At 40.8% G+C, this 21,542-nt stretch overlaps 1 protein-coding gene across 1 annotated transcript in view; it reads right to left on the bottom strand.

The window, feature by feature from the left end:
• lsp1a (lymphocyte specific protein 1 a) overlaps window positions 1-21,542 on the bottom strand; it is a 31,606-nt gene that overhangs the window by 4,798 nt on the left and 5,266 nt on the right. The window contains exons 2-11 of the mRNA XM_061894400.1: window positions 21,353-21,472; window positions 13,100-13,465; window positions 11,626-11,863; window positions 11,430-11,561; window positions 9,229-9,272; window positions 8,908-8,989; window positions 8,700-8,837; window positions 5,168-5,263; window positions 4,972-5,058; window positions 4,803-4,902 (exon numbers count right to left, since the gene is read on the bottom strand). Of these exons, the coding sequence (XP_061750384.1) occupies window positions 4,803-4,902; window positions 4,972-5,058; window positions 5,168-5,263; window positions 8,700-8,837; window positions 8,908-8,989; window positions 9,229-9,272; window positions 11,430-11,561; window positions 11,626-11,863; window positions 13,100-13,465; window positions 21,353-21,472 (1,403 nt within the window). The remainder of the gene's footprint in view (window positions 1-4,802; window positions 4,903-4,971; window positions 5,059-5,167; window positions 5,264-8,699; window positions 8,838-8,907; window positions 8,990-9,228; window positions 9,273-11,429; window positions 11,562-11,625; window positions 11,864-13,099; window positions 13,466-21,352; window positions 21,473-21,542) is intronic.

Below are 21,542 nucleotides of genomic sequence, written 5' to 3'. Positions count from 1 at the left end.
GTTGCAAGTGAAGTTACGTCCGGTTGCAGACTAAACGGCCGCTCACGTAAACAATCAGTCAAGGACGGCCTAAGGCAAACTCCCTCTAAATGAAATGTAGAGTAAGGCTTCACTCTTCCAAAATGCGTGAGCTTGATGCTAATTTACATTGGATTCGCCCTACTATTAGCATTATCGACTTTACATGGCGATTTCAACACCTCCGAATTTTGGTAAGGAAAACTACGACTAAGATGAATGTGACAGTCAAACACGTGGCGTGTAATACTTGCAGTACATACACTGTGTAGGGCACAACATGACATTCAGCTTCCTGGAAAAGGCTACTTCCTAGTTAGACAACATTATAGATGGCCTACACAGTACTGCCATCTAGTGTCGTGATAGTGCAAGTGCATTGCAAATGAGACTCATGTGATAATACAACCAGATGTAACAACTGGACAGAGTATTTACTAAAATACTGAAAATTGATACCGGTGAGTACTGATATTGGATCCAAGGTACAGGTAATTGGTACCAATCCCTAACTTTGACGAATGATGTCACTATGCAATCATTCCAGGATTTCGAAGGCTTGTTTTTACAATTGTCGTGGATTGGATTACTGGCAGCTTTTTCAGAAAGTTACAGCAAATGTAGAAATGTTTTGAGGCTTATTTATTTTTGTTAAGAACATTTTGATTTTTTCTCCTCTCTGAGCTGCTACCTTACCGTGGTAGAGGAGTTTGCGTGTCCCAATGATCCTAGGAGCTATGTTGTCTGGGGGTTTTCATGCCCCCTGGTAGGGTCTCCCAAGACAAACAGGTCCTAGGTGAGTGATCAGACAAAGAGCAGCTCAAAGACTTCTATGGAATTACAACGAAATGAACCCAGATTTCCCTCGCCCGGACGTGGGTCACCGGGGCCCCGCTCTGGAGCCAGGCCCGGAGTTGGGGCACGATGGCGAGCGCCTGGTGGTCGGGCCTGTTCCCATGGGGCCCGGCCGGGCACAGCCCGAAGAGGCAACGTGGGTCATCCCTCCAATGGGCTCACCACTCATAGGAGGGGCCATAGAGGTCGGGTGCATTGTGAGCTGGGCGGCAGCCGAAGGCAGGGAACTTGGCGGTCCGATCCTCGGCTACAGAAGCTAGCTCTTGGGACGTGGAACGTCACCTCACTGGGGGGGAAGGAGCCTGAGCTAGTGCGCGAGGTAGAGAAGTTCCGGCTGGATATAGTCGGACTCACCTCGATGCACAGCAAGGGCTCTGGAACCAGTTCTCTCGAGAGGGACTGGACCCTCTTCCACTCTGGCGTTGCCGGCAGTGAGAGGCGACGGGCTGGGGTGGCAATTCTGGTTGCCCCCCGGCTCAAAGCCTGTACGTTTGAGTTCAACCCAGTGGACGAGAGGGTAGCTTCCCTTCGCCTTCGGGTGGGGGGACGGGTCCTGACTGTTGTTTGTGCTTACGCACCAAACAGCAGTTCAGAATACCCACCCTTTTTGGGTACACTCGAGGGAGTACTGGAAAGTGCTCCTCCGGGTGATTCCCTTGTCCTACTGGGAGACTTCAACGCTCATGTTGGCAACGACAGTGAAACCTGGAGAGGCGTGATTGGGAAGAATGGTCGCCCGGATTTAAACCCGAGTGGTGTTTTGTTATTGGACTTTTGTGCTCGTCACAGTTTGTCGATAACAAACACCATGTTCAAACATAAGGGTGTCCATATGTGCACTTGGCACCAGGACACCCTAGGCCGCAGTTCCATGATCGACTTTGTAGTTGTGTCATCGGATTTGCGGCCTTATGTTTTGGACACTCGGGTGAAGAGAGGGGCGGAGCTTTCTACCGATCACCACCTGGTGGTGAGTTGGCTGCGATGGTGGGGGAGGATGCCGGACAGACCTGGCAGGCCCAAGCGCATTGTGAGGGTCTGCTGGGAACGTCTGGCAGAGTCTCCTGTCAGAGAGAGTTTCAATTCATACCTCCGGGAGAACTTTGAACATGTCACGAGGGAGGTGCGGGACATTGAGTCCGAGTGGACCATGTTCCGAACCTCTATTGTCGAGGCGGCTGATTGGAGCTGTGGCCGCAAGGTTGTTGGTGCCTGTCGTGGCGGTAATCCCAGAACCCGTTGGTGGACACCAGCAGTGAGGGATGCCGTCAAGCTGAAGAAGGAGTCCTATCGGGTTCTTTTGGCTCATAGGACTCCGGAGGCAGTGGACGGGTACCGACGGGCCAAGCGGTGTGCAGCTTTAGCGGTCGCGGAGGCAAAAACTCGGACATGGGAAGAGTTCGGGGAAGCCATGGAAAACGACTTCCGGACGGCTTCGAAGCGATTCTGGACCACCATACGGCGCCTCAGGAAGGGGAAGCAGTGCACTATCAACACCGTGTATGGTGCGGATGGTGTTCTGCTGACTTCGACTGCGGATGTTGTGGATCGGTGGAGGGAATACTTCGAAGACCTCCTCAATCCCACCAACACGTCTTTCTTTGAGGAAGCGGTGCCTGGGGAATCTGTAGTGGACTCTCCTATTTCTGGGGCTGAGGTCGCTGAGGTAGTTAAAAAGCTCCTCGGCGGCAAGGCCCCGGGGGTGGATGAGATCCGCCCGGAGTTCCTTAAGGCTCTGGATGCTGTGGGGCTGTCTTGGTTGACAAGACTCTGCAGCATCGCGTGGACATCGGGGGCGGTACCTCTGGATTGGCAGACCGGGGTGGTGGTCCCTCTCTTTAAGAAGGGGGACCGGAGGGTGTGTTCCAACTATCGTGGGATCACACTCCTCAGCCTTCCCGGTAAGGTTTATTCAGGTGTACTGGAGAGGAGGCTTCGCCGGATAGTCGAACCTCGGATTCAGGAGGAACAGTGTGGTTTTCGTCCTGGTCGTGGAACTGTGGACCAGCTCTATACTCTCGGCAGGGTTCTTGAGGGTGCATGGGAGTTTGCCCAACCAGTCAGGACTTGGAGAAGGCATTCGACCGTGTCCCTCGGGAAGTCCTGTGGGGAGTGCTCAGAGAGTATGGGGTATCGGAATGTCTTATTGTGGCAGTCCGCTCCCTGTATGATCAGTGTCAGAGCTTGGTCCGCATTGCTGGCAGTAAGTCGGACACGTTTCCAGTGAAGGTTGGACTCCGCCAAGGCTGTCCTTTGTCACCGATTCTGTTCATAACTTTTATGGACAGAATTTCTAGGCGCAGCCAAGGCGTTGAGGGGATTAGGTCTCTGCTTTTTGCAGATGATGTAGTCCTGATGGCTTCATCTGGCCGGGATCTTCAGCTCTCACTGGATCGGTTCGCAGCCGAGTGTGAAGCGACCGGAATGAGAATCAGCACCTCCAAGTCCGAGTCCATGGTTCTCGCCCGGAAAAGGGTGGAGTGCCATCTCCGGGTTGGGGAGGAGACCCTGCCCCAAGTGGAGGAGTTCAAGTACCTAGGAGTCTTGTTCACGAGTGGGGGAAGAGTGGATCGTGAGATCGACAGGCGGATCGGTGCGGCGTCTTCAGTAATGCGGACGTTGTATCGATCCGTTGTGGTGAAGAAGGAGCTAAGCCGGAAGGCAAAGCTCTCAATTTACCGGTCGATCTACGTTCCCATCCTCACCTATGGTCATGAGCTTTGGGTCATGACCGAAAGGATAAGATCACGGGTACAAGCGGCCGAAATGAGTTTCCTCCGCCGGGTGGCGGGGCTCTCCCTTAGAGATAGGGTGAGAAGCTCTGCCATCCGGGAGGAACTCAACGTAAAGCCGCTGCTCCTCCACATCGAGAGGAGCCAGATGAGGTGGTTCGGGCATCTGGTCAGGATGCCACCCGAACGCCTCCCTAGGGATGTGTTTAGGGCACGTCCAGCTGGTAGGAGGCCACGGGGAAGACCCAGGACACGTTGGAAAGACTATGTCTCCCGGCTGGCCTGGGAACGCCTCGGGATCCCCCGGGAAGAGCTAGACGAAGTGGCTGGAGATAGGGAAGTCTGGGCTTCCCTGCTTAGGCTGCTGCCCCCGCGACCCGACCTCGGATAAGCGGAAGATGATGGATGGATGGATGGATGGATGGCATTTTGATTTTATGAATTTGTGATCCATGTTTTAAGTGTTCCTTGTAACTCAACCTCAATATATAATATATGTCATATATTATTTATTATTATTATTGTTTATTGTGAGCGAACTTTGGTGCTGAATTTCCCCCAGGGATCAATAAAGTACTTTCTATTCTATTCTAACAAAAAAAAACTGAAAACAAATACTGTATTGATGTTTGTACTTAAAAGTAGACACTAGATGGCGGTAAAAGCACATACTCAGGGCTCATTGTCAAATAACTACTGTTTTCACTCATTAGAACTAATGACAGTAATAATTATAATTACAGAAAAAAAACGCCACCAGAAACTTCCCTTTTGTCCACAAGTTGCAGACATTCTCTGTGTATGTTTTATGCTTAAAAATAGTGTTTGTCCATCTTAAACATTCATTTATTTTCCAACACATTTACGTTAAAAGCACGTTAAAAACATTTGTTAAATTTGCGAGCGATTTATAGCGCTCATTTTTGTTGGTAAATGAGAGATTATCATCACACTCTAACATCTCTAACATGTAAATGCTGCCCATGTGTAGTGTAATGTTCTTCATTGTCTTACCCTGGGTAAAGGAATGTTAATAACTAGATATAAATGTTTATATACTACATTACCCAGAAGGCTCAGCGCTGTAGAAAAGAAGAGGAAGCAGTGTATTGTTACAAGTTATTGTTCCTGCTTTGTGGACACGAGGACGGAGCAAACCCTGGTAGGGATTGAAGATCATGTTGTGACGTGTCTCACCAGACTCCGCATCGGAGACGTCCCCACGTCCCGCGGCCATCTTCTCGTATTTGCCGTGTCCGGTCACCACGAACTTGTACTTCTTGTTTGCTGCGGAGCCCTGACGAGACGCAACATGAACAGGCGTCAGCTGAAACTAATTCATATTGTCATAAACGGCTGGGCTCACCTTCATGTTTTGTGCAGGCCTCCCTGAAGGATCTGCGATGATCTCCCACAAGTTCTTCTTCTGCATCACGTCCCCGTACTTCACCTCCTGATAGGACAGCCAGTCATCAGTAACTGATGCTTAGCTGAGCTTATTTTAACACGGTGCTCTTTGTTTACATGATTCCTGCCTCTTCCACACAGAAGCTTATACTCACTTCGGGTCGGCTCGGTGAGGATCGGCTGGAGTCCGGCTGACCTTTGACCCACTGAGTGATCAGGTTGGCCACGCCTACCTTTAACCCATCAGTGTCCTGATTGGTAAAAACGTGGAAAAATTGTTTTTTTTTAAAGTGCGTTTTCAGTATTGCAGCATCTCTGACACTTATTTAAAACAAATTAAATACACAACAGCAGGAGTTCCTATTTGGTGTGAAGTCATTGGAGCCTTAAATAGGTCCATCATTTATGACAATATATAGAAATATATATATATATATATTTATTTTTTTGGGGGAGCAATGACACAAAAACAATCTCACCAAAAGTTTGGGAAATCCAAAAGGAGCCACTAATAAACATGTTAAAAATAATTATTTTTCGTTTTACCTTGTTTTTTCCCAGTTTTTTGTTTGTCAAAAATCACAAAACATGTAATATTTTCCTCAAAAATGTGTAATATTTTTGTAATATGTGAAATAATTAGAGCCTTGCATGGGTCAATGATTTATGACAATAAATATATATATTTTTTGAGCATTTTTTTTTCATACAAAAAATACCACTAAAATGATTGGAGATCCAAAATGTGTCACTCATAAAAACGTTCAAAATATTTCCTACATATACAACTTTCAACGCTCCAGTCTCAACTTGAGGTCCATAAAAATGTAAAAAAAAAAAAGAAAATGTTTTATGTTTTGTTTTGTCTTATGACGAAAATAACTAAATATGTAATATTTTCCCCAAAAATGTGTAATATTTTTTGTAATATGTGAAGTAATTGGAGCCTTGCATGGGTCAATAATTTATGACAATAAATATATATATATAGATTTTTTGAGCATGTTTTTTTCATACAAAAAATACCACTAAAATGATTGGAGATCCAAAATGTGTCACTCATAAAAACGTTCAAAATATTTCCTACATATACAACTTTCAACGCTCCAGTCTCAACTTGAGGTCCATAAAAATGTAAAAAAAAAAAGAAAATGTTTTATGTTTTTTTTTGTCTTACGACGAAAATAACTAAATATGTAATATATTCCCCAAAAATTTGTAATATTTTTTGTAATATGTGAAGTAATTGGAGCCTTGCATGGGGCAATAATTTATGACAATAAATATATATAAATAGATTTTTTTGCATTTTTTTTTTTCAAACAAAAAATACCACTAAAATTACTGGGGATCCAAAATGCGTCACTCATAAAAAATTTCTAATTAATTCATAATTGTTTTTTTAACTTTCAATGCTCTAGTCTCAACTTGAGGTCTATAAAAATGCTTTATGTTTTCTTTTGTGAAAACCCTGTCTTATGGCAAAAATAACAAAATATGTAATATTTTCCTCAAAAATGTGTAATATTTTTTGTAATATGTGAAGTAATTGGTGCCTTGCATAGGTCAATAATTTATGACAATAAATATATATATATTTTTGAGCATTTCCTTTTTTTTCAAACAAAAAATAACATTATTGGGGATCCAAAATGCATCACTCATAAAAAAATTCTAAATATTTCAAACATTTTTTTTAATCTTTCAACACTCCAGTCTCAACTTGAGGTCCATAAAAAAAGTTTAAAAAATATATATGTTTTATGTTTTTTTTTTTTTGTGAAAACCCTGTGTCTTATGGCAAAAATTTTAAAATATGTAATATCTTCCCCAAAAATATTTCAAAGTGTAAAATTTGGTGTGATGTAATTGGAGCCTTAAATAAGTCAATAAAACATAATTATTATTTTTTTGGGAGCAATCACAGAAAAAAAAAATCCCTTTGGGGATCCAAAAGGCGCTGCTCATAAAATGTTTAAAATAATTCATAAGTTGTTTTTTTTTAACTTTCAAGTAAATAATTAATAACATTAATTTTGATGTATTACTATTTTTTATGCAATGACAATTTTAAAGAACAAATTATCAGCTTAGGGTTACTGGAGTCAACATTGCAACTTTTTCTTGTTAAATTTGAGCTGTTTACTCTTTTGTTCCACTCTTTTATGTTTTTTTGGTACTAATATTTTTAGATTGTGCGGCCGGCTGTTAAAAATTAGCTGTCGGCCACAAATTTCCCCCGGTCCGCAGCTTGGATATCTTGGTATATTATTTGACACAAAATGATACTAGAAACATTTCAAAATATGTTTTACAAATATAATAATTCTGTTGTTTGATACTTTGCACTCATTTTAGGCGATACTACAAATCTGGGTATGGATCCGGTACCAAGTAGTAACACTGATACTTCATATTTTATATATTCCTATCCCTGGATGATTACATTTTTGATCACAATTAAAATTCATCCATCCATCCATTTTCTACCGCTTGTCCCTCACGGGGGTTGCTGAAGCCTATCTCAGCTGCATTCGGGCGGAAGGCGGGGTACACCCTGGACAAGTCGCCACCTCATCCAATTAAAATCCATTCATCCATCCATTTCCTACCGCTTATTCCCTTTAGGGTCACGGGGGGTGCTGGTGCCTATCTCAGCTACAATCAGGCGGAAGGCTGTCTACACCCTGGACAAGTCGCCACTTCATCGCAGGGCTCCAATTAACACCCTGGACAAGTCGCCACTTCATCGCAGGGCTCCAATTAAAATAATTTCATTTATTACATGCAACATTTTGAGCAGTATAACTAAACATTATTTCAGCCTTGGTGGTGTCTCCATTAATTATTACTTTGTACTATGTTGTATAACATATAGTAATCATTTTAATATATTATTCAATTAATTATAATCATAACCAATTACTGTATATAATTGTAGACATAAATATATAATTATAATGAATTATATAATTAAAATATTATAATTAGAATGTATTTAATGTAATATTAATAATAATATAATTGGCCCTAGTGTGTGAATGTGCGTGTGAATGTCGTCTGTCTATCTGTGTTGGCCCTGCGATGAGGTGGCGACTTGTCCAGGGTGTACCCCGCCTTCCGCCCGATTGTAGCTGAGATAGGCGCCAGCGCCCCCCGCGACCCCAAAAGGGAATAAGCGGTAGAAAATGGATGGATGGATAATATATATAACAGTATATATTAGGGTTTAGATCCGGGATGTCATTTGAGACGTTCGTGATTAAGGGTTATATGAATAAAATTCGATTGATTGATACATTGATTGATAGTTTCCATAACCATTGGCTCTGATTTAAATAATTTGGTGTCTGCCCAATAAGTTTGTAAATGAGAAGAAAAATGTCCCCAAAAAAAGGTTTTGTACTGTAGTATCAACCATGTCCTTACACTATACTTGGTATCGTTACAATCGACATTTGTATCGAACAGCCCAGCTCTGTTCATATTTAAGAGACCTAGCTTAGCGGTTAGCATGTTTAGCTACTCCTTCTTGGAAGAAACCTTGTTTATTTACCGCCATGGTAAATACGGCGTGGATTAGTGACTTGAACTGTGTAGGGACGTTAGCTGCAAGCTAAATCTCTATCATCGGCCAATTTGATATCATTTCCATCGTCAGTATCGTGCAGGTCTTTGGTCTCTCACCTTGCCCGACGGTATTTTAGCGGGACTGCTGGTCCAGACCTGGCCAGCCTCGAAGAGGTTCTTCTTGGAAGTGACCGCCTCCAGCGAGTTGGGAATGTCGGCCATCGGCGTTTTCGCCCCTCGAGGTTCCTGAGAGGTCTGCGGGAAATAGGTTGATATTATTTATTCATCAAAGATGGCAGTTGAAGTCCAGGTGTTGCTCACGGACCTCCACAGCGTGGGCGTACTGCTCCATCTTGTCGTCGATCTTGCTCATCAGGACGAGTGGCTGTGTCTTTTTGAAACTGTTACTGAAGCCACAGAACGTGTCAAAATGTCAACTCTTGTCGTCATGGCAACAACAGGTCGGGTCAAAGTGGCGCTGACTTGCTAGCCGATGTGGTCAAAGGTCACAGGCCCAGACCAGACGTCTTGCAGACGACATTAAAAAAAAAAGCTTCCACAAAACGGAGCACGCCACCAATCATATTTGTACTTGTTGGATGCTGATGTAAATAAGAAGGAAATCATCAATATTGCAAATGTTTACCTTTTCTTCAGAGAGCGGTTCAGAGATTCTGTCCTCTCAGTGATCTGGAAAAGTCACAAAAAGTCTTGAGTAAAATATCATATATATATATATATATATATACACAGTAGCACAATAGCTCTGGCACACACAGTGCTGTGATTGGCTGAAACTGATCATCCAATCAGGAGTGAGGCACATTCAAATGAGTTCCTTTTGTATCAAAATATTTCCACAAATAAATCACTGACCTGATATATTACTAATACTTTAAGCCTATGCATTCTTGTGATTATGTTTATGTATTATTTATGAATTTATGTTTATGTATTGTTCATCTATAGTTTATGTATTTATGTTATTTATTGGTTATGTATTTACAGCTATGTATTGTTTTTGTATTGTATATTTATTTTTGTATTTATGTTAAGGTATTCTTTATGTATTGCATATGTATTTATGTTTATGTATTTATGTTGAGGAATTGATTATGTATTTATGTTTATGTATTGTATATGTATTTATGTTTATGTATTTATGTGTTTGTATTATGTATGTACTTATGTTAAGGTATTGTTTATATAATTATGTATTGTTAATGTATTTATGTATTGTATATGTTTTGAACCATGTTTACGTATTGTTTATGTATTTATGTTTATGTGTTGTTTATGTATTTATGTTTAGGTATTGTTTTTGTGTGATAAAGTGTGCAGGGTATTTATGTTTATGTATTGTATGTGTATTTAAGTTTATGCATTTATGTTGAGGAATTGATTATGTATTTATGTTTATGTATTGTATATGTATTTATGTTTATGTATTGTTGAAGTATTTCTGTGTATATATTGTATGTGTACTCATTTTAAGGTATTGTTTATGTAATTATGTATTGTTAATGTATTTATGTATTGTATATGTTTCCGTCTATGTTTACGTATTGTTTATGTATTTATGTCCATGTGTTATTTCTGTATTTATGTTTATGTGTTGTTTCTGTATTTATGTTTAGGTATTGTTTTTGTATAATAAAGTTTTCAGTGTATTTATGTTTATGTATTGTATGTGTATTTATGTTTATGCATCTATATTTATGTATTGTTTATGCATTCATGTTAAGGTATTGTTCATGTATTTATGTATTGTTTATGTATTTATGTTTAAGTGCATATGCATTTATGTTTGTGTATTTATGTTAAGGTATCATTCATGTTTATGAATTTATGTTTACATATTGTTTATGTATTTATGTTTTTGTATTGTATATGTATTTATGTTTATGTATTATATATGGATTTGTTCATGTATTGTATATGTATTTATGTCTACGTATTTTTTATGTATTTATGTTTACGTATTCTATATGCATTTATGTTTATGTATTGTATACTGTATGTATTTGTGATTACGTATTGTACATGAATTTATGTTTATGTATGTATTTGTTTACATATTGTATATACATTTATGTTTGTTTGGTGAATGTGTATATGTTTATATATTGTTTATGTAATTATGTATTGTATACATATTTACATATTTATGTTAATGTATTGGTTATGTATTGTTTACGTATTTATGTGTATGTATTGTATACGTATTTATGTATTTAGGTGTATGTATTGTTTATGTATTCATGCGTACGTATTGTTTATGCATACTGTAGTGTTGATCGCAGTCAGTGGGTTTCGGTCTGCTTGTACTGTACTTTTACTGTACTCGTCATTATCTTCATTTCAGTGTGGACAAAAAACAAGTGCAAAAAAGAAAACATGCGGTCATGCACACGTCAAACATCCCGTGAGGACATGTTGTCATATCCGTAAATGTTTTGTCCGCACGACATAAATGAAACTTAGCGGACACGACAGTCAAAAGGAAAGTGGTTGATGACGCAGGCGAGGACAACATGCGTCATGTGACTTACTAGCGGCGGCTGCAGCGCTCGGCTGTGAAGGTAACACAAAGATTTATGTTCAGGTGTTTACCAATTAGCCAAAAAGTATTTTCTAGCGCTATTTACAAGAAGCACAGGTTGTTAGCAGCAAAATAAGGCTATCGGCATCGCCACGGCAACGGAAAGAGACACGCCAATCGACGCATCTAGCTCCGCCTTTCACCAAAATCAAGTACATAACTTTCTTTTGCCAAACTCTTCACGAGGCTGTTGTCATCGCCATGGCAACATGATTATTTGGTTGCCAGGCAACAATCATGCTTACTTTGTGGGTGGACGTCTTGGGGGTGAAGGGGCAGAAGGCGCCGTCGGCGTCACGCTCGCTCATGCTCCTAATCCTCGCCGCGGCGTGCGTCCTCCTCCTCTCCATATCCTCCTTCATCCTCTGATGCTCCGCCTGTGGATCATCAAATTACCATGTGACCTTTCTGCGCAATGTCTCCCCCAGGGGGCGGCATCACCTCCTCCTCGGCGAGCCGCTGCCGCTCCGCCTCCTCCCTCCGTCGCTCCTCCTCCTGGCGGACATGGCGCCTCAGCTCCCGCCTCCTATTCAGCTCGTCCAGCTCCTGCTCCGCCTCCGCCTGCCTCTGCCTCAGCAGCTCCGCCTCCTGGCTCTCCTTCTCTTGGAGGCCTCGATGGATCCTCTGCAGGCGCCGCTCGGCCTCCGCGATGGCGTCTGCCTCACCCTGGTCTCCGGACCTGTGACACGTACACAGTAGTCAGCCACACTTTGATACAGTACGACAAAAAAACTCAAAACACAGCGTTTCACTCAAGATAAGAGTACCTCGACTTAAGAGTGCTTTGAGATAAGAGCAGCCTTTCGGCTTGTTGTGCTTTAGCTATTAGTTTTCGTAGCGGAAGATACTCCATTGAATTAAAAAATACATTATCTAAAACAACCTAGCAAAGCATTTTGAGCTTATTATTGCTTTTTACAGCAAAGTACAAAAAAGTGTATTTACTTAGTGCACTTACTGCAAGTACAAACATTAAGCGTGCATGTCAAGCGCACAAAAATAATTGCGCAAAATAAGTGCACCTACCAAGTACACACATTAAGTGCACAAGTTGAGTGTGCAAAATTAATTGCACAAAATAAGTTCACTTACCAAGTGTACATTTTAAGGGCATTTAAGTACACACATTAAGTGCACAAGTTAAGTGTGCAAAATCACAGCACTTTCTACACAATTAAAGTCCACTTAACCACTCTTAAGTGCACAGCTTAAGTGCGCAACATAAGTGCATTTGGGCACACACATTTTAGCGTCCCGGAAGAGTTAGTGCTGCAAGGGGTTCCGGGTATTTGTTCTGTTGTGTTTATGTTGTGTTACGGTGCGGATGTTCTCCCGAAATGTGTTTGTCAATCTTGTTTGGTGTGGGTTCACAGTGTGGGCATATTTGTAACAGTGTTAAACTTGCTTATATGGCCAACCTCAGTGTGACCTGTATGGCTGTTGACCAAGTATGCTTGCATTCACTTGTGTGTGTGAAAAGCCGTATATATTATGTGATTGGGCTGGCACGCAAAAGGAGTGCCTTTAAGGTTTATTGGCGCTCTGTACTTCTCCCAAGGCCCGTGTACATAGCATCGTTTTAAAAAGTCATACATTTTACTTTTTGAAACCGATACCGATAATTTCCGATATTACATTTTAAACCTTTTATCGGCCGATAATACCGGAAGTCTGATATTATCGGACATCTCTTCTTATTCTATTTAAAAAATATATATATATTGTGTATGTAAAAACATTTTTAAAAACATTCAACAATATCGTGATAATAATACGCGTGATAATTTTGGTACTAAATGGTATGATCTTTTAGTCATTTTAGTTCTGTACTTTGTTTTTTTGTTCTTAAAAGCTTTTAAGTATATAACTTTGAATGGTGTAAAATGTATGAAACGTCGACACAATAACGACTAACCTGGCGGACTTCCTGGGTTGGTTCTCGGGGGATGACCTCACTTCCTGGTGGGCTGCATGCGTATCGGAGTGTTTGGGATCCTGGACGAGGAAAACTTTGGAGGTGTACGACGGTCTTCTGGTGTCTCCGGTCTCCTTTTTGGCGTCCTCGTCCCTCGTCTCCACCTGCGCGTCTTTATCGTGACGTGTCAGGCGAGCAGAGGACCCTTTACCGGCGGCGCGCTCTTCCTCTTCGTCCTCCTCGCCTCGACGGACGACCTCCTGGAGGCGCTGTTGCCTCCGCCTCTCTCGCCGCTGCGTCCAGTCACTGAAGCCCTCGTCCTCCTCCAAGGAAGGAGAGCTGCTAGGCTTGAAATCGTCCTCGCACCTGGAGAAGCAGGAAAGGGACAGAGTGAGTGAAAACAGTGTGCCACGAAATATTACGCATTATCCATCCATCCATCCATTTTCTACCGTTTATCCCTTTCGGGGTAGCGGGGGGTGCTGGAGCCTATCTCAGCTACAATCGGACGGAAGGCGGGATATACCCTGGACAAGTCGCCACCTCATCGCAGGGCCAACACAGATACACGGACAACATTCACACACTAGGGCCAATTTAGTGTGCGGGGAGAACATGCAAACTCCACACAGAAAGATCCCGAGCGCAGGATTGAACCCAGGAACTTTGTATTGTGAGGCAGACGCACTAACCCCTTCCCCACCGTGCTGCCCATTATTATCCTACAATATAATAAAAACATATAATACATTTTTATTTACACCTGGGATTTGTTTTGGCAAATTCATATTTTTCGTCATCTCTTGCAATGTTAGCGTTAATGCACTTTTTGTGTCTTTTTACGCATTGAAACCAGAAAGGAAGCGCATTTCCGGAAGTCCGCGCGGTGGAGGTATGTCGAAGGGGCCGTGGCCTGCGGGCCTGCCGCGGATCGCGTGTGCCAGGACCGGCCTTGAAGACAGCGACGGGTGCGTAGATGGCCCAGGTGGGCCTTGTTATCTAATCACCTGTCGCTTTTTATTAGCAGCAGCCGTGATGAGATGAGTAGTTGGAGTTGGAGGTGTTGCTGGACAGACGCAGAAAATTGTTGCTGGAAAGCATTAGTCTCGCACCTTGTGAGAATTGCACAAAATAAGTGCACCTACCAAGTACACACATTAAGTGCACAAGTTGAGTGTGCAAAAATAATTGCACAAATAAGTTCTATCAGGTGTTAATTTTAAGTGTACTTAAGTACACACATTAAGTGCACAAGTTAAGTGTGCAAAATTACTGCACTTTCTACACAATTAAAGTCCACTTAACCACTCTTAAGTGTACAGGTTAAGTTCGCAACATAAGTGCATTTGAGTACACATTAGGTGCACTTGTTAAGTGCACAAGTTAAGTGCACTTAGTAAATGCACTTAAGTGCACAATTTAAGTATGTTTAATAGGTGCATTTAATATGTACTTACATGCACAAGTACACACATTAAATGCACAGGTTAATTGCAATCAAGTACACACATTACGTGCACTTAAGTATGGATAATAACTATGCTCACTTAATTTTCCTTCATTTTTTTTTTTCATTTTTAAGTACAACATTTAGATGCAATTAAGTACACCCCTTAAGTGCACAAATTAAGTGCGCAAAAAATGTCCACGGTGTAAGTAGGAAATGGTCTATATTTATATAGCACTTTACTATACCTGGAATGGTACTGAAAGCGTTTAAATTATACATTTCATTCACCCATTTACACACTGAAAGTTATGCACAATTTAAGTGCACTTAAATATACATATTATGTGCACTTGTTAAGTGCACAAGTTAGGTGTGCAAAAAAGTGCACTTACTAACTAAACAATTTAGGCACACTTAAGTATACAAAGTTAAGTTTGTAAAGTCTGTGCCAGGACCGGGCTCGAAGACAACGACGGGTGCGTAGATGGCCCAGGTGGGCCTTGTTATCTAATCACCTATCACCTTTATTAGCAACAGCCGTGATGAGACGAGTAGTTGGAGTTGGAGGTGCTGCTGGACAAATGCAGAAAAGACTTGTGTGCTGGAAAGCATAAGTCTCGCACCTTGTGAGAACAAAATCAAACTGTGTTATACACGGAATTGCTGTGTGGTGGTCTGAAGAACCCACTAGAGGGCAATCTCTACAGTGATCAAAGGTGAAAAGTGTCTACAGTGATGGCTCACAGTTTGGGGGTGGTCATAGAAGCTGTCTTTTGTTCAAAAGATAAAAGTGAAAAGAGGGGTAGATGGGGGAGCTAGCATTTACAAGTTAGCATTCACAAGCCTGATGGCCTGTGGGTAGAAACTGTTTGTCAGTCTCGTAGTGCTGGCTTTCAGGCTCCTGTATCGTCTGCCTGATGGTAGTAGGCTGAAGAGACTGTGCTGGGGGTGTGTACTGTCCTTTATGATGTTGTGTGTGCTCTCCTGGTGGCCATGGTAGAGTACGTGTCATGTAGGGAGGGGAAAGCTGCTCCTGATATGTACTGAGCAGTTTTAATCACTCGCTGGAGTGCCTTCCTGTCCTTAGCAGCGCAGTTTCCATACCAGACCGTGATTGAGCTGGTAAGGACACTCTCAAACGTACTTCTATAGAAGTTGTTAAGAATTTTGGATGGCAAGCCAAATTTTCTCAGCCTTCTTAACAAGTACAGTCGCTGCTGAGCTTTTTTATATTGTTTGTTGGGTGTTGTGAGCCCAGGTCAGGTACTTGCTGATTTTCACCCTTGTCTCCCCTATGTACAGAGGTGTGTACCGTGCACTCCTTCTCTGTGGGTGAATAATCATCTCCTTGGTCTTGTCTGTGTTCATGGAGAGATAATTACCCTGACACCAGGCCACCAGTTCCGCAACCTCCATTCTGCACGCTGCATCAGCTCCCCCTGTTGATCAGTCCGACGACCGTAGTGTCCTCTGCAAACTTGATGATACTGGTGTTGTTCTGGGAGGCCACACAGTCGTGTGTGAAAAGGATGTACAATAGGGGGCTCAGCACGCAGCCTTGGGGGTCCCTGTGCTTAGAACCTTTGTGCCTGATGTCTGGTTGCCGACTCTGACTGACTGGGTCCGGTTTGTGAGAACGTTCAGCATCCAGTCACAGAGAGCCGGTGTCCGACCAACAGTGAGGAGTTTAGCAGTGAGTTTTTTTGGAATAACAGTACTGTGTTAAAAGCAAAGCTGTAGTCGATGAATAATAGCCTGACATAGGTGTCCTTGTCCTCCAAGTGGGTGAGGGTGGTTCAGATGACGGTGTTAAAAGTATATTTACACAACACAATATATTGCAGGCCGCATTAACAACACAGAGCCACCGCCTAAACTAAAGTCTTAAAAATATATGTATGTACGTATGTATGTGTGTATATATATATATACAGTATATATACAGTACATATTAGGGCTGCAAATCTTTGGGTGTCCCACAGTTCGATTCAATATCGATTCTTAGGGTCCCGATTCGATTCAAAATCGATTTTTTTTTCAATTCAACACGATTCTCGATTCAAAAACAATTTTTTTCCCGATTTAAAATGATTCTCTATTCATTCAATACATAGGATTTCAACAGGATCTACCCCAGTCTGCTGACATGCAAGCAAATTAGTAGATTTTGGTAAAAAGCTTTTATAATTGTAAAGGACAATGTTTTATCAACTGATTGCAATAATGTAAATTTGTTTTAACTATTAAACGAACCAAAAATATGACCTATTTTATCTTTGTGAAAATATTTGACACAGTGTGTTGTCAAGCTTATGAGATGTGATGCAAGTGTAAGCCACTGTGACATTATTGTTCTTTTTTTTCATTTTTATAAATGTCTAATGATAATGTCAATGAGGGATTTTTAATCACTGCTATGCTGATATTATAACTAATATTGATACTGTTGTTGATAATATTAATTTTTGTTTCACTACTTTTGGTTTGTTCTGTGTCATGTTTGTGTCTCCTCTCAATTGCTCTGTTTATTGCAGTTCTGAGTGTTGCTGGGTCAGGTTTGGTTTTGGAATTGGATTGCATTGTTATGGTATTGCTGCGTATTGTTTTGTTGGATTGATTTTAAAAAAATCCCCCAAAAATCGATTTTTTAAAAATGTGAATCGATTCTGAATTGTACAACGTGAGAATCGCGATTCAAATTCGAATCGATTTTTTCCCACACCCCTAATATATACATACATATATATATATATATATATATATATATATATATATATATATATATATATGTATACCTTTTTTTTTTTAAATTATTAATTAATTTATTTTTGTTCCGTCCCGCTTTTGAGGCATCGTCATATAGTTGATGTTATGTAGGAGCTTCGTTTTGAATGGCAGGGTCCCTGCTATTACATGTTGATAAAAATATAACATTTACATAACAAAAATCAACTACCGGCTTCCCAAAGGCTGTAATAATGTAGGCATGACGAGTTGAGCATATGTGAGCATGTGGCCCCACTTTTAACTCTTTTTTTCCCAAACGCTTATTGCAATCGCTCATTTACAGTAAGTCAGTAATTTGACTTGGTCATTATTTTGACTTCGTAAATATTGACTTACGAACACAAAATAATGACTAAGTCAAATTACTGACTTACTGTAAATAAGCGTTTGCAATAACAAAACAGTCCTAGTTACTTGAGATACTAAGTATGTCTTTATTTTAACTTACTGTAGTAAATATTAACTTACTAAGACAAAATAATGACATGCTTAGTATCTCAAGTAACTAGGACTGTTGTGTGTTTTGTTTCTACTTTACAGAAAATATATCGAGATATATATCATATATTGCCATGCAGCATACAGAGCGGAAAACAAAACCAAAAATTGTAGGCTTCTTCACGCAACAAAGCCGGCCTACTTCACCACAGTCTGTAGTGTATTTATCGCCCCCCCAGGCAGCGATGACATGGAGACGTGATGGTGGTGATAAGCTACCTGCTAGCATGCCCCAGGAATCACAATCTGTAGAGTTGATATTTTTAGTTAATTTGGCTACTTTGTAGTTTGACATTGCTTCATTTAGAACCAAAAGGATGAAAAATCGAAGAAAAAAAGTCTGGGTTGTGACGTATGCTCCAAAAGAATAACAACGATGTTTCTGTGTTTACACGCTTTAAGCAGCTTCCTCCGGTAAACATGGACGTGAGCGTTAACATGACATTTTGTTTTTTTTGCAGCTGACCACTCAGTTGTTATGACGCACATGTGGAAGTTGTTAGTAATCATTTGCACATCTTGTTTAGTGTCAAGTGTGTTATATCAGAGGAGGATGTGCCTTCCACCAGATGCTGGAAGTAAACGGTTTCATGTTTGCGACAAACAACATCCGTCAAACACGCCGAGTCATGACCAGTGGAAGGTCAGCTCAAGGTCAGTGCAGTGCAAAATTTTAATGGTGGTACAGTCCTCTTAGCTTAGCAGCTAACCTAATGCTGGAGTCCAAACTCAAAAGGGCCACCTCACTTTATACGGCCCAATGGAAATAATGTGTGTCAATAAAACACTTTATCTTCTGAACTAATTGTCTTTTTTTCCACTTTGAAAAATATCCTTTAAACTTCATTATCTAATAATACAACAAATAATATCAATATTTAAAAAATGTTTTTCAAAACAAAAATTAATATTTAAATATCTGCCTGACTTATCATTTCAAAGCAAGTATCAAATTGTACACTAAAAAAATGGCATAAACCATTGGTGTGCAAAGGCAACCCGCGGGCCATTTGTGCAAATAGTTTTCATTAAACACATGCAAAGAAAACGAAAAAGTGTATTATTGTTTGTGCTATGGCGCCATCTTTTGAACGAGTTCGTTCACTGCAGGTAAATCTGGGTGAATGTGAATTCCCGTTGTTTAAAGCTTTAAGCTGGAAGTAAATGTACCGTTCCGGCTTCTAATCGTCCATAGCGTTTCTACTCGTATGGATTCTTCATTCATCACGCCAAGCAACTTTTGTAAGTTTTACAATATAACTAAAACAATTCTTACTTACAAAACCGTTCCATGTGTGATGTCTGTAGGAGTGTTTTCAAGCATATTTGTACGGGCTATCATAATATAATGACGCTACCGTCGTTAGCATTAGCTAACATGCTAACACATTTACTAGCGTCTGTGTTAGTATTATTAACTTACAATAACAGATGAGGTGGCGACTTGTCCAGGGTTTACCCCGCCTTCCGCCCGATTGTAGCTGAGATAGGCACTAGCGCTCCCGCGACCCCAAAGGGAATAAGCGGCAGAAAATGGATGGATTGATGGATTGTTTCCCAAATTCCTCACTAAATTAACAAAAATATCATGGTGGAGTTATTGAGTCTGTTTAGCTGAGTGGAGAGCTAGCTTGCGCACCTAGTGGGTCTGTGACGATGACTCCTGTTTTGTTTGATCAGCCTGTTTTACTGCCGTGTTCCAGAGACAGTTTGGAAAAAATTATTAAACATTTACCAAATATTTTTCTGTAAATAACTCATTTCACAACGTATATATATGTGACTTATAGTCCAGTGGGCTTTATAGCCCAGGGAATACGTTAATAAAAAAGCAAATTGTAGTAAAAAAAACTTTCTAACTAGGAATGCAAGATGTATATTTTTCAAGCTAATACCAATAGAGATTACTTCCTTCTTCTCAAGAACAATACCAATAACCAATTCACTTATCTATATTCATTACACTTTATATGTAGTTGGTTTGATGTGTTGAAGCACAATTGGTTTTTTCCCCCCCTCTCCTCGGAACTTTAGCAGAACTTATAGCACGCAAAATGTCTTCCTTTAAAACTGTGACCGAGTCCCAAACGACTGACCCCATGTTTGTTCACAATGAGCTCAGGGTGTGTTTACGAGGAAAGGAGCGCTTGATTTGCTCATCTTAACCCACCCATCTTAACCAATCTCGCCTTATTGAAGCCAATTTTTCTTTTATCGGTTATCTGTGCTATTCTTTTGTTCATAACCTCTCATATCGGCATGATAATTATCTGTCCAATATTTATCATGCATCCAGACTAATAACACAACATGCAGGTTGTTTTTTTCTTTTAAATAAATCTATATATTGTATTGCTTTGGAAAATGAAATTTGTACGAAATTTCCCACGTATGCTTTGATGTTTCAGTGTGTTGGACACCCCTGGATAAACAATTGCGCAATAACATGATGAGGCGATTACAAATTTATATTCATATATATCTAAATAATTAAATTTTTAATCAGATTAATCACACTTATGAATTTAGATTAATCAATCACAGTAAATTGCTTACATAATTTAAACTAACCTAAAAATAAAAAAAGACCCCAATATTTTGACACACAAGGGATTTTACAGTCAGAATATCATACACAAACATTTTTAAATGTTTTACTTGAATGTACAAAATTAATTTGCTTAAAACCTCGCAAAAGTATTATCTACGTGTACCCACATTTGAGAACCACTGGTTTGATGCATCCAGCGGGGCATCACAACAAAATTAGGCATGATAATGTGCTAATTCCACGACTGTATATATCGGTATCGATTGATATCGGAATCGGTCATTAAGAATTGGACAATATTGGAATATCGGCAAAAAAAAAGTCATTATCGGATATCTCTAAAACATATCAATTTAAAAGATTGATGTTTTTAATATAAAATAAAAATGTAAAATATGAAATTTAAAAAAAAAAATAAAAAAAAAAAAAATATATATATAGGTGGTGAAAATAAGACGAGTTTAGTAGCCCCATGGCCATCAGGGATGCTGCTGACAGATTAATGAGCACACGAGAGTCTGCTTAACGAGACAACACCTGCCACCTGGATTGCGATGTCATGACGACACGTCCCATCGTTGTGTTTATGCTAGTCATCACCAAGCGGAATGTTTCGCCTGCTTCTTCCGCTCGAGCAGCACTTTTCTAAAACATGAAGCCCGCCCCTGTTAAAAGATGAACTTCAGAACAAAAGACTGAAAACTGACCGCAGTCACGCTCTTGGTGGAGGAGGCGGGGCTTAGCAGGTATAAGGTATAATTAACAGTCAAAGGTTTGAAATGCAGGACGCCATGATGTCAACATTCTTCAGCGCTTGTGTAAGCAACACAACAGCTGTGTGTGTGTGTGTGTGTGTGTGTGTGTGTGTGTGTGTGTGTGTGTGTGTGTGTGTGTGTGTGTGTGTGTGTGTGTGTGTGTGTGTGTGTGTGTGTGTGTGTGTGTGTGATCACCTATGTTGATGACTTACATGTCATTCTCCTCCGCAGGCGCTGAGTCGCTGTTCCTGCGACAGGACGTCTCGCGAGCTCGCCGCCGACGCTCCCTCTCCACTTCCTCTGCGTCTTCAATGCTCCTCTGCGCCGTCAGCCTAAGGTCACAAAGGACAGAGGTCAAAAAATGACTCATTAGTGCCACTTCCTGTCCATCCTGACCCTTTT

The sequence above is a fragment of the Nerophis ophidion genome, linkage group LG03 (assembly GCF_033978795.1).
Source record: "Nerophis ophidion isolate RoL-2023_Sa linkage group LG03, RoL_Noph_v1.0, whole genome shotgun sequence".
NCBI lineage: Eukaryota > Metazoa > Chordata > Actinopteri > Syngnathiformes > Syngnathidae > Nerophis > Nerophis ophidion.
This window is presented reverse-complemented; position numbering and strand designations above follow the sequence as displayed.